The sequence below is a fragment of the Theropithecus gelada genome, unplaced genomic scaffold (genome assembly GCF_003255815.1).
Source record: "Theropithecus gelada isolate Dixy unplaced genomic scaffold, Tgel_1.0 HiC_scaffold_15884, whole genome shotgun sequence".
NCBI lineage: Eukaryota > Metazoa > Chordata > Mammalia > Primates > Cercopithecidae > Theropithecus > Theropithecus gelada.
In genome coordinates this window covers 803,050-816,654 of record NW_020257641.1, presented here as the reverse complement: position 1 = coordinate 816,654, position 13,605 = coordinate 803,050, and the positions used below count along the sequence as shown (strand labels likewise).

Below are 13,605 nucleotides of genomic sequence, written 5' to 3'. Positions count from 1 at the left end.
CCTACTTCTCATGTGATTCTAGAAGCCCATCACCCGTGTTCACACCATTTTAGCAAAGCTGTAGTAACACTCTCTGGATGCCAGCCAAGAAAAAAACAGATCTAATTTCTGGCCCCTGGTGGTTCTAGATCGCATCTTTTTCTCCTGTGTCGGACATGTGACTCCTGTGAAGGTCGATATTTTTCTTGAGTGCGAGGGAACCTGTGGCAGAGATAGGCTGTCCAAGAGTTTCCCTCTCTAGCCTTTCATGCTGGAAACTCCAAAACATCTGTCAGGACTCAACAAGCTTTCCCTTCCTAACGGGATCGTGCTCTCCAGGATCCAGCCAGGCGGTAACTCAGGGTAGATCTGGGATTAGTGGAAGCAGCTCTGAAAGGGAAGCAGATGTGAAAAGCCAGAAACTGTGTCTCCCAATTCAAAAGAAAGCAGAGCTAAATTGAGTTGAGCAATGAGTCAACTGCCTTAGTTGGCTCTTAGTTGTCCTGGGCCACTTAGTTGTAGGGTACAGGTGAGGGGCTACAATCGTTCTGAGTGCTCTCTGATCTTGTCTCTCTGCTTCTGGATTTTAGTCTTCGTCTGAGGTCACCGTTTGGGGGTGAAGTGGTAGAAATATGTGGATGATACTAACAGCAAGGAATATTCCTCATAGAGTTATTTGCTCTGTTCTGAGCAGCTGTTTCCTAAACATGTGCTTACCTGAGTTGGCTGCGCTTTTTGAACAAGCATCTTTTCCCTTCCCTGCGGGAGCATCGTGCAGCACCGTGTTATGTGCCATGTGCCTGCTTTCCTAGGTAGCTGACCCTCACCAAGTGTGATACGCTGTTGGCGAAACACAGCTGCTATCCAAAAACTGCTTTTGAGATGTAGTAGCTCTCTCTGGAGGGGGAGTGGCACCCCCTCTGTGATGTTCATCAGTAATAAAGGGAATGAATGAAGAACCGGGGAGGAGAAGCAAAGGCTCTTTTTACACTTTACACCTTTACCCTCAGAGTGGCTGGCTCTTCTGCAACCTTTAGTGGGGTGGTGTTTTAATGATAATAACTGGAGTTTTCATTTGGGAGAAGTGAAGAGCAGCTGTTTCTGGATATCAGCCTAACAAAGCTGGGAAACATTTCATAAAACCATTTGTCCAGCCTTCGCTGTAGAATAGTCTCTTGAGTTGTGACTCCCAGCTTTGCAGCTTGCTAGCCATGGATCCATGAGTAAGTTATATAGCCTCCCGGCACTTCAGGTTCTGTGAAACTCAGCCAGTACTATCCAAAGTTGTGAGGGTTAAGAGAGAATGTTGTGAATGTCAGGATAAACCAGTGCCTTCAGCTGTGTACTCAGTATGCACCATTCTCGAATCTTGAGTATGTTGGACAATTTTTCATCTGTCAAATGGGGAGTTACACTAGCATTCTCTGTGGTTCTCTCCCTTTCCCTGGTCTGTGGGGTAAGGAGCATAAGAAAAAGATTTATATGAAGATCTGCCAGTAGGACCAGGAAGTTGGGAGATAGCTCTGTTTGTTTTGTGCTTCAGGTATTTACAAATCACTCTACTACTTGTGATTTCATTTACTCCTATGTTAGCTCTGTGAGGTGAAGGGAACTGATATACTTTTACAGAAAGGAAAACTGAGGCTCGAGGATATGAAGTAAGGCTTTAAAGCTCCTGTATGGCTACTCAGTACTAGGTCCCATTGGATCTTAATATCTCAGATGCCCAGCTGGTTGCTTTTCCTATAGGACAGCATGTGTTGATAGTTTCTTATCACCTGGTCAGTTCAGCTATGCTGGTTTGAGTTCATGAGTTGTGCCATGTCTGAACTGGCCTTCATGCAGTGGGATTTTGTCCTTAGCAACTCATGTCTTTTCACTTTCTTCCCCAGTGGCTGGTGAAACGAGCTATAGAAACAAAAGAAGAGATGGGTGACTATATCCGCTCCTACTCTGTATCCCAGTTCCAGAAGACTTACAGTCTCCCTGAGGTCAGTATTGGGATTTTCTTGTCCCACTGAGAACCAGAGTGCACACTTAGAGACTCCCCACCAAGGAGCAAAGTAAGCTCAGGCTCTCCTACATTCCCACCCCCTACTTGGCATCATTAGTGCCTCTTTACATAGCCACTGAGTGCAAAGCTCTGTAATTTTGTCATTTTCTCTGAATTTTAGTGTTTGATCTAGGGCTTTTATTAATTTATAAGAGCAATCGTTGATTTTTGTATAAAGTTTTTTAAGAGGCTGCTTGCCCAGAACATCCCTATATTAACAATTTAATAATAATAATAACAACAATCATAGCTAATAGCCATCATATATTTACTACATGCCAGTCTCAGCACATCTTATGGCTTTTATTCTTTAATCCCTACTGCCTCTTGAGATAGGTGTTTTTATCCCTGTTTTACAGACAGAGAAACTGAGGCTTAGAGGTAAAGTAACTTACCTGAGGTTTCAATACTTAAGAGGATATGAAATGAGAACTCTTGTCTTGATCACTACTCCTTATGACCCCCTTTTTCTTACTGGCTGTGTAGGGATCTATGTTGGAGCTATCTGCAGGGTTCCTAGCCTTTTCCCATGGAGAATATATTTCAATTTGTTAGAAAATTGGGACTTCTTCAGGCAAAGTAATGATGAGAAATCAATTTATAAGGCAGATTTCTGAGTGGTCCACTTGAGTTTTAATTTTCCCATGGGATTTGTTTAATCTCTGTTTTGTCTTATAGGATGATGACTTCATAAAGAGAAAAGAAAAGGCCATCAAGACAGTTGTGGACCTCTCAGTAAGTTCCCTGGCCATGTTCTTCTGTCAGAGCCCTGCGTAGTCTCAGATAGCCCTTTGATTTAAATCACAAAAGTGCTGCTCCTGAGGTTTCCCTCTGCAGGGATCGCTTAGGAGCTAGACTCAGATGACTGTGTGAGGGAAGCCCTGCCTGCTTCACTGCTCAGGGCCAGGACAGCAGTATGCACAGGTAGAACCTGCTACACTACTGCTGTCTCTCCTCACTTCCAGTTCTGAGGAAGAAATAGCCAAACACAGAGCCCTTCCTAGTTTATCCCAGTGGCAGGTGTAAACTTTGAGTAGCTCTGAAGAGCAGATGATGAATGGGGATGATAACTTGAGGTTTCTGTCCCCCACACCCATGATGACTTTGCATAGACAGACTAGCCTCTGAGCTGTGTGCGGGAAGCTCTGGGATGGCCTTTGTCCCCATTCACAGTACATCTTAATCACAGTGAATCTGCACATGTGTCCCCACTTCGCCAGCATGAGGGTTAGTGAAGCCTTTGACCCTTTACAAAACACTCTGGGCCAGAGCTGTGGAACCTTGTCAGCTGCACCCTCCACCCCCAATCTTCCGACCTGAGCTGAGGGGAACGAAGCCTAGGTGCCTGTGTGCACGGTCTCTCTCTTCTGAAAATAATGTATCGTGTTGTTTTGCGTGCTTTTTACTTCATCTAAATTATATCATACATCTAGTTGGTTTTCCTAGTTGCATAGATTCTTATATTTATACGCCACCCAAATGAAATAGCAGATATACTTCTTGTGCAGATGGCATGGGTTACATACCTTGTGTCATTGTGAAGATTGACATTGTCTGGTGTTTGTGGCTTTGTGAACTGGCTACAGAGTCTTTCCAGAAAAAGAATTCCAAACTGGCTTATCTTAAAAATAAATGTGTGGTCTACCAGGGTGATTACTCTGAAAAGAACAATTGTTTGGTAATGAAAGACATGAAAATCTCCTATGAAACACTAAATCTTGATCACTTTATGATTGTAATTTCTTTTTTTCTCAATTCCATTTTGGAAATGGAAGGGTTGGAAAATTTTTAAGAAGGTGACGCTCAAAAGCCAGATACTGTTTTCAGATTTGGTGGCAGTATTAAACAATAATAAGAAAAAATGATGTGACCTCAGAGTAATTTTCTTTCGTGGTTGTGAAATAGGTGTTCAGTTTACAGCATCCTCAGAAGTTTTTAAAAAGATTGATAGATGTAGGGGAATTAAATTAAGGTTGGTTTTCACCTTAGTTTCACAACACAGAAGCAACCACTTTTAATTTTTGGACATATTTCTTTTTTTAAACTAAACTGGAATCATACTTTAAAGATAATTTTGTGTTTTTTTCACTTACCAATGTAGGGCCTTTTGTATGCTGTTAAAAGATTCCTGCTGGCCGGGCACAGTGGCTCATGCCTGTAATCCTAGCACTTTGGAAGGCTGAGATGGGTGAATCACGAGGTCAGGAGTTCAAGACTAGCTGGCCAACGTGGTGAAACCCCATCTCTACTGAAAGTACAAAAATTAGCCGGGTGTGGTGGTGCACACCTGTAATCCCAGCTACTTGGGAGGCTGAGGCAGGAGAATCGCTTGACCCCAGAAGGCAGAGGTTGGAGTGAATCAAGATCATGCCGTTGCACTCCAGACTGGGCGACAGAGCAAAACTCCATTCAAAAAAAAAAAAAAAAGATTCCTGCTAATGACATTTCTCATGACAAATAGTAACCAAGTAGTTCGATATGATAATTGCTTTCCCCTGTTTTAAATGTTACTTCGTCTCAGGAACGATATGAAAACCAGGTGGTAATCATGTTACCTCTGAGGCAGGAAATTGCTAGGCTAGCAGTAGGAGAGAAGGGGAAATTTTCTTTTCCCTATAAACTCTGTACTATTTGAATTTTATTCTAAGTGTGTATTACTTATTCAAAACAGTACATATTAAGGGTGTTTTTAAAAAATTTTTTTATAACAAAAGCCACATTCAAATGTTAAAAATTTTTAATACTTGATCAGATATCTTCATGTGTAAATCTCACTCTGAGCCCTGGGTAGAGAATGAGACAATGGTATAGTTTTCAGCCACAGAGCAAAGGCCAGCATAGCTGTCAATCATCCCAGTAATGAAACTGGGCCTGGCATCTCTATGCCCATAGATTAGTTAAAACCCCTAGAGGCACATTATTTTTTCTTCTCATTTTTAATGGAGTTTTTTGTTTGTTTGTTTTTAATCCACTTCTGCTTGGTAATGTGATTGCAGAGAATTAGGGAATATGTGATAATGACAAATATTTACATAGTGCCCAAACATTGTTCTGAGTCCTCACAGCAATCCCAGGAAGCAGTAGTTTGTTGTTGCTTTTTAACAAATGAGGAAACTGAAACACAGGTAGGTTATATATAAGTTGCCCAGTGTCACAGTGGTGATGGTAGAGGCAGAATTCAAACCCAGTCTCGTAACTGTGCTGCTGTGAGCCTCTAGATAAAATGCTGTTTGCAGCTGATGAGAAAATAGTATCAGAATAAAGGAAAATGAGCCCAGCCTGGTGGCTCATGCCCATAATCCTAGCACTTTGGGAGGCCGAGGTGGGCAGATCGTTTGAGTCCAGGAGTTCAAGACCAGCCTGACCAATATGGTGAAACTCCATCTCTACAAAAAAATACTAAAATTAGCCAGGCATGGTGGCATGTACCTGTAGTCTCAGCTCCTCAGGAGGCTGAGGTGGGAGGATCACCTGAGCCTGGGGAGGTTGAGGCTGCAGTGAGCTGTGATTGTGCCACTGTACTCCACCCTGGGTGGCAGAGTGAGACCCTGTCTCAAAAAAATAAATAAAAATAAAGGGAAATAGAAAAAAATTGTGATTCCCTGGTTATAATTTGTATTGTTTCGTTTATTTCCTTTTTTTGTGAGTGAACTTGATCTTCAGTTGTTCGGCAGTTTTCAGCAGGAATGATAAAGAGTCTTCATGGATGGCTAAAGCTCAAGCTCGCCTTTGGGTTTTCCTTTTCTCACCTACTGAAAACACCCCTCACTTCCAGGAGCTGTCTGCGTAGGTTTCTTAGCTGAGCTCCGTCACCGTTCACTTTCCTCCCTCTCTTCGGCCACTTCTGCAAGCCCTTCCTTGATTGACTTGAAATGAGAGCCCCAAAAGCTCGCAGAGACTCTAGGGCTGTGGTGCATATCCCTAACCTGTTCTTGTGAGTCAGTACAAAAAATTAAATAGCTCAAAATTTTATTTATTGTCATGCTCCTCAAGGAAAATCCCTCCTTTAATAAAGGACAGGAAATCCTTAATTTTAAGTCACGAATGGAAAATTAAGGAATGAAATAAGGTCAGACACATAGATGGCTAATTTTTAGACCCAGCCTTTTATAAAATAGGTGTGGAGCTGCTGTGTATTTATTAAGTTCCTACCACGTGCCTGGCGTCTCAATAGGCATTTAACAAGCATTAGCTCCTTTATCCCTCATTAACACTCAAGGAGTTATATATTATTATTTCCTTTTTACAAATCAGGAAATTGAAGCTCAGCAAGGTTAATAAATTCCCTCTGTAGCTTCAAAGCTAGGAAGAGGGAGCCAGATTTTGATATGACACCGGAGTCTAGCAAAGCAGGTGTTGGCAGTCCTCCACTTCTCTGGCTTTTCACCTGGTCTCTGCTTTCCCACGTATTCCTGGCACCAATTTTGCAGTACTATTGCTGACTTACTTCAGGGCTCTGGGATATTACTTACGTGGGTCCGAGAGACTCAAATGCATGCAGAGTGGTTGGGTCCTCTCCCACCATCTCTTCATTCCCTTATGGGAACATTGACTGTGACTTCTCATCTGAAGACCCTTTGCCCAGCCAAAGAATAGATGTCAGGTGGGGGCTGTCCTGTGGTTATCTTTTTGGTCAGCATGATGCCTTTATGTCTTAACTAACAGGCTTTTACTTATTCTTGCTTAGACATAACATAAAAGTATTTAAATATTAAATCTTTAGCTTATTGTCTTTAGCCATCCTTAGGAGACTGTTTGAATTTTTTGCATTCATCTTTGGTTATATAGCCCATTCATTTTTTTGGTGCATGATTTTTTTTTTCAAAGTTATTTTTCTTTTGTACTAATACTATTGTAATAAGAATGAAAAATTAGGAAATGGAGAAAAGCAAAAACTAAATCACTCATGATATCACCAGCCAGGGATAGCCACTGATATTGCAAGCAGGAAATACAGAGTTGTGAATATCTGTATGAAGAATTAGAGATTGAAAAAAAAAAAAAAAAGGCACTGTACTATGTATTCTATTTTGTTCCTTGCTCATTTTGCTCAGTGATATATTGAGGATATCTTTCCATGCCAATAAAGGTACTTCCATAGCATTTTTAGTGGCTGTAGATTATTCATTGTGTGGAACTAGTTCAGCTACATACGGTTTGTTTCTCTCTTTTTCTTTTTTTTTTTTTTTTTTTCACTTGACCATTACGTAGGACATCCTTGTAGCTAAATTTATTCTTTTATCTCTAATTATTAACTTAGGATTTATTACATGAAGTGGAATTGGTCAAGATTATACCTAAGGCTTTTAGTACTTCTTGCCAGATTGCCAGGCAGAAAGGCTGCTGTGAACTTTAACATCCGAACTTATGATGGGTGCGTTCTTTTTTTGTCTTGGCTTCATTTTTCTTCCTTTGGGAGATTATTCCCAGTACCTACTTTCTTCTTTGAAGTATATGACTTTCTTCCCCCTATCTCCTTTGCACAGAATAGCTGGCTGCTTTGTAGAAAGCCTGCCCAATAGGAGGTGGTATTTGGTATTTTTCAAAGGACATAAGGGGTGGAAACTACCACCTTCCACTTTCACATCATAATCATAATCAGCTCCTCTGTCTCACGCAGTGTGCTGTGACACAGCTTCCTCCTCTGAGCTGTCAGCCCTCCACAGCCGTGAAGTGTCTGTCCTGTGCAGTGAGGTCTTTTACTCCCTCTTAACCTTGAATAACGGTGTCCACACTGTTTTACCCAGACCCAAAAGATATATTCGTTTACTATTTGGGAGCATTTTTTTTGGTAGTGTAGACTTTTGTATGAGAATAGAGGGAACAGAGAAAAGGCTTCCTAGAGCTTCCAGACTAGTTGGAAGGAAGTGCTCTGTGGAACTTACTGGATCATCTAAGAGACTGCCATTTAAAGTTACCAGTCCAGTGTGTTCTTCCATAGGGAATGCTGTGAGGAAGTCCTTTCCATTCAGCTTGTAAAATATACATGTAGTGACCTAAGTAAAGCAATCTTAGTAATAATACACATCCATATGTATGTGAATATGTATATATCTTAGCCCTTACTGTGTGTCAGGTACTATTAAATATACTGATTAGTTTATTTTCGTAACAACTCTACTTATACCTAATATACAGATGGAAAACCACAGAGGTTAAAGTAACTTGCCTCAAGTCAGAGAGGTATAGTAAGCAATGGAGCAAGCATTAAAACTCTAGCTTGTTTGACTCCATGTATTCATTCAGTAATATTAATTGAACACTTACTGCATGCCAGACCATGTTCTAGGAGCTGAGGCAACAGTAGTGACATTCCAGCTAGCGAGGAGTTTGAGGGCTGATCAAGAAGAACTACCTGACTGCGAGGTGGCAGTAGCATATGTAAGCTTTCTTTGGGTGATGCTTTGATAGGTTTGCTTGCAGGGTAGAGGAGTCCCTTACACCATGAGACCATCCAGAAGCTTGGATGCAAGGGCCACATCCAGAGTGGGAGGTGAGGAAAGGAACTCCCCAAGATCACAGAGGAGGCTCATGTGTCTTGGCGATGTTGCTCAGCATCACACAGTGAGTCTGTGGTCAGAGACCTATGAAGAGCCCCAGTTGGCTTGAGGTCTACCTAGCCACAGGGTTTATCCTATCTATGGTGAGAAAATACCAACACTTTTGCAGGGTTTGCCAAGTAGGCAGGCTCTAAATGACAAAAAGTCTGATTATTTAGGCTGTGTATAAAACATTTTGATATGCAAAAATTTGAATTTGTGCTGGTCAGCTTTTGAGCCAATGGGTATCAGTCTTCTGTGAAGAAGTAAACAACGCAGGAACCATCTTTAGCTCATTTATATAATATAGCAATCTTATTCTTACCCACCAAGTCATACTGTTCAGTGCAGACTCAAGGAGACGTCAGTTGGGGCTGGTGCTGTACCTCAAAGAGCAGAAGATAAATACTTACATAGCAGAGCTCAGGTAAAAGAGAATGGAAGAACAAGGGTGAGGGGTGTCACTGGAGAAGATTCTACAGAAATGATTGCCATCCTTCTGTCTTTCATCGTTTCTTTCAGTCAATACCCAGGCACTTCATTTTTGTTGTTGTTTTATTAATGTGAGAATTTTGGAGAAACATTTATTTGTCCCATTTATAGTAACTTTTTCTTATGAAATCTTTCAGGACGTTGCACTTGGCAGTGAAAACATCTGTGGGGTCCCTTTACGTGAAAGGCAGAATTACTGACAGGACACATAGGCTAAGTAAGATGGATCTGTTGGAGTTGGGTTTGGGCTGCGTGGATGAGCTGTTAAGATCAGTGGAAAGTATTGCTTCCTGTTGAGTTGGGCGTGGGCTGGCCCACTGGAGGTTTTGAGTGTAGAATGCCATATTGGTGGTGGCTGTTTCGCTGCTTCTTCCATTATTTCAGTAAAAAAGTTGTCTGTGGTAATCATGAGGGAAGCAATCAGGAATTTGCTGCAGACACTGCCATGGTGCTGTGCCGTTCTACCTCCCTTCCCTGTCTTGAGGAATGTGAACTCTGAGTAATTACTCTGACAGGTGAACCTGACTTGTAACCAGATCTGCAAAGTAGAGCTCTGACTCTCACAGGGCAAGAGTTCTCTGCTTTACAAAAGGGTCACCTTCATTTTTTTTAACCCTGTGTGTGTGCCTTTTACCATCTGCAAAAATATATATATATATATAAATTATATATATATATATCAGAACCTAGATAAAGGGTGATGAAAGTAGAGGTATGAGACATTTTGCAAAGTGCTTAAGTGTCTCAGTTCTGGAGTCATCCTGTTTTTATCACTTACTGCCTTTTTCACCATCAGCAAGTTTTTTAACCTCTGTGTGCCTAAGTTTTCTACAGAAGATAACAAGGATAACTGCACTCATAGATGTGGGGATCAAATGGGCAGCACAGATATAGCAGAACGTGCCTGGCACGTACCTACTATTCAATAAGTGGTAACTATTCCTGTTGCTACCACTCTTAATGACAGAAGGATAAATTGATTTTATATTCCTTTTTAAGAGCACATCATGTAAAGCATGTTATACTTTTTATTAATCTCAGACTTTAAATTTTTTATGGAATTATGTTACCAAGTCAGTATCTTTACAGGATTAAAAGGACACAAAGGAAGAGACCCTGGGAGCATCCTTCAAGATCTGTTAGCTTCATTTTGCAGATGCAGAAACTGAGGCCCATTGAGGGGAATTGCCTTTCTCAAGGTCATGCAGCTGATTAGTGGCAGAGATAGGACTGGACATCAACATTCCTGACCCCTGTTGCTTTAAAGGATGACTTAGCAATAGCTCTTTATAGTTGGCCTGTGAGGCCCTGACATTTAGGTTGTATTACTTCAGCAGACCATTGTTGTGATCCATGTGGCAGCTTCATATTGTGGAATGAGTCTTGTGAGAGGGCTAGCTGAAATGACTGGTGGGTGGCTAGAGTGGCAGTCTGGGGCAAGTTAGTGTCAGGGACAAGCCTTGAAATGAGAAACCAGGTTACCTAGGGCCAGGCCTCATAGTGTCCCAGGGATCTTGGACAAATTTTTCAATGTCTGCTTCCTCAATAGTAAAGTGAAGTTAGTGGTATGTGCCCTGTCTCTGCTTCACAGTGTGGTTTATAAAGTGTAAAAGAAAGGTGAGATGTATATGAAGTTTTATACTTTAACATGTAAGGAATAATTCACAAAGCCAACATTGTCATTGTTTGGCAGAATAAAAGGTCCTTTTAGCTGTTGGTGTCAGTATGCTCTTGTTTTGGAGTCAATCCTTTTTTTTTTTTTTCAAAAGAATCCAATTTCTTGCCTTGGGTTATTGACTCTTTCAGTTGTAACTAAGGATAATAGCAGTTAAGCTCAAGCTGTAATAGTAGAGCTCAGTGGAAGCCAAACCAGGCACAGTAACTGACACCATGTAAGTTGATTCTATTTTGCATCTCCCTGTAAGTCTGTTTTGTATTATTTATAGCTTCCTATTCATGTAGGCACCAGCAGTAAACTGGGGAATATTTGTGGCAGGAATTTTTAAGAACAACTTTAGCATCATCTCAGGCCCTAATCCATTTCCTTTTCCACAAAATTGTTTGAGATTATATAGTATGTGTTACAGAAAGAACATTTTTCTGTATGCTCGAAACTGTATACTAAAGTAAAATAATAAAGTTAACCAGAATTATCCATGGGGAACAATTCCAGTTAAAATAAAATGCAGTGTCTGGAAAAACCTGATAGTAGTGCTTTTTGTGGTGATGTCCAGGTAATGATTAGATGCAATAAACCTGGGTAGTAGGGAAGAAGAGAGATGTGGGGGTGAGCAGCCCGAATACCTTGCTGGCATAGCAGCTGCCTACCTGCACCCAGATCTCTGAGCAGGTATTACTAGCGTATTATTTGACAGCCAGCTTAGTGGTCAAGAAGTACATTCATTTGGGGTAGAATGGCAAACCACTTCATCTGGGGCTGAAGACCTGCATTTATTGATCACTTACTACATGCCACGTATTTTGTTTAGGATATATATGTGTGCATATATATAATTTTAGAATATACCCCATGGTAGAGGAAGAGCTTACAGTGAGCTGAGATCGTGCCACTGCACTCCAGCCTGAGCGACAGAGAGAAACTCTGTCTCAAAAAAAAAAAAAAAAAAAAAGAATATACCCCATGGCTGGAGGCATCCGGCAACCAATTCAGGGGGAGAGCCTTCTCACACTCAGTAACTTGGCTGTCTCATCCACTTAGGAAGTGTACAAGCCCCGTCGGAAATACAAACGCCACCAGGGAGCAGAGGAGCTGCTTGATGAAGAATCTCGAATCCATGCTACGCTTTTGGAATATGGCAGGTAATGAGTGGGACCCAGTCTAGGTGTCTCTTTTAAAAGAAAAGCTCATTTAAGTTGCTTCATTTGGATTAACTTGACTGGCTTCTACCTGATTAAGTTTCTGCTTTCAGCCGTGAGATTTCCAACATCAGGGACTTTTCTCTGGTAATGAATTACCTGTTTCTGTGGGCATCCTTTGTAATTCCTCTCTGGAAACGTGCACCTGGCTCTGCCCTCCTTTGGGAGTTGGGGTGTTCCAGGAATTTACAGAGGCTGAGGTACTCTGTCCTTCATGCCCCTGCTATTTGTTAAAATCTTCAGGTAAATGAAAGCAATGAAAGCAGTTTCAGTGATTTAAGTATTAGAATAATAATTTCAATTTCCTGTGAATATTGTCCTAACTAGGAAAATGAAGAATTTAGAAGTAGTTTTGTCACTTCTTAAAAACATCTCTAGTTAAAAAAAAAAAAAATCTTATTTTGTGTCCTTAGTTTTTACTTAAAAAAAATGCAAGGACATGCTTCTCTGCATTGAATTTTTTGGTTGTCACTGGGTGTTAACCTTATTTTATGTCATGCATTCTCTTCTTAGGGTAACTGATTCCTTGATGTGAGTAAGTCTCCTTGTGCTTCCTTTGTGTTGCGAGACGCTCCTGTGTGCTGCTCTGCCTCACAGCCCAACCCTTGTGGGGTGGCTGGAACTAACTGCACTGCCACTGGCATTTCCCTAAGAGCATCTGATGGCTTTGCCTGCCCTCTAGGGTACTGGAGAGAACCAGTGGGAAATTAGGCTTAATTATTCTAGTTTCCTAATGGAAGTGTATGCAATTGCTTGTGGGTTGTTTTTTTTTTTTTCCTTAGAATAAAAACTAGTCTGTTTCAAAGGAAATTGAAGTAGTTCTGGCCCTACGCTGCGTGTGATGGCTGCCCCCACAGTTCACTAGTTGCTGCTGTGAATTGAATCCCTCCTCCAAGTCAGGCATCACCCGGCCTAGCTATGTAGTAAAAATGCCAAGTAACTTGTTAGCAATTATTAATGATGATTAATTATTAAGAATTTAGCCGGGCGCGGTGGCTCAAGCCTGTAATCCCAGCACTTTGGGAGGCCGAGACGGGCGGATCACGAGGTCAGGAGATCGAGACCATCCTGGCTAACACGGTGAAACCCCGTCTCTACTAAAAATACAAAAAACTAGCCGGGCGCGGTGGCGGGCGCCTGTAGTCCCAGCTACTCGGAGGCTGAGGCGGGAGAATGGCGTGAACCCGGGAGGCGGAGCTTGCAGTGAGCCGAGATCGCGCCACTGCACTCCAGCCTGGGTGACAGAGTGAGACTCCGTCTCAAAAAAAAAAAAAAGAATTTAAAGATAGCAACAACAGCCAAGTGAGGACCCTTCTAAGCATGGGGCACTATGCTAATGGACGGATTGTGTGCTCAGGAAGCCAGCCCTGGGAACATGACAGAGTCTCTCTAGCCATGCCCACCTGCAACTGAGCAGGTGAGGCTGCACAGCTCTGGGAGAGCCAAAGCTGGAGAGACAATCTCTGTCGGTGTCACGTGTCCCAGAATGAAGAAGTTCTTGGGAGAATGTAGTGGATTTTGTGAGTTTGTATTATTATGTGTCCATTTTTTCCATCATCATGGAAAATTGGATTTTCCATGAGGATGAAAAGGAGATAGAAATTCAGTAAATTGTCCTCCTCGCTGAGACCATGTTGACAAAATTTCAGAACATATTCTTGTTCT

At 41.7% G+C, this 13,605-nt stretch overlaps 1 protein-coding gene across 1 annotated transcript in view; it reads left to right on the top strand.

Moving 5' to 3' along the window:
• LOC112617161 (coiled-coil domain-containing protein 93) overlaps window positions 1-13,605 on the top strand; it is a 94,136-nt gene that overhangs the window by 15,054 nt on the left and 65,477 nt on the right. Inside the window, exons 5-7 of the mRNA XM_025373914.1 lie at window positions 1,872-1,970; window positions 2,711-2,767; window positions 11,783-11,883. Of these exons, the coding sequence (XP_025229699.1) occupies window positions 1,872-1,970; window positions 2,711-2,767; window positions 11,783-11,883 (257 nt within the window). The remainder of the gene's footprint in view (window positions 1-1,871; window positions 1,971-2,710; window positions 2,768-11,782; window positions 11,884-13,605) is intronic.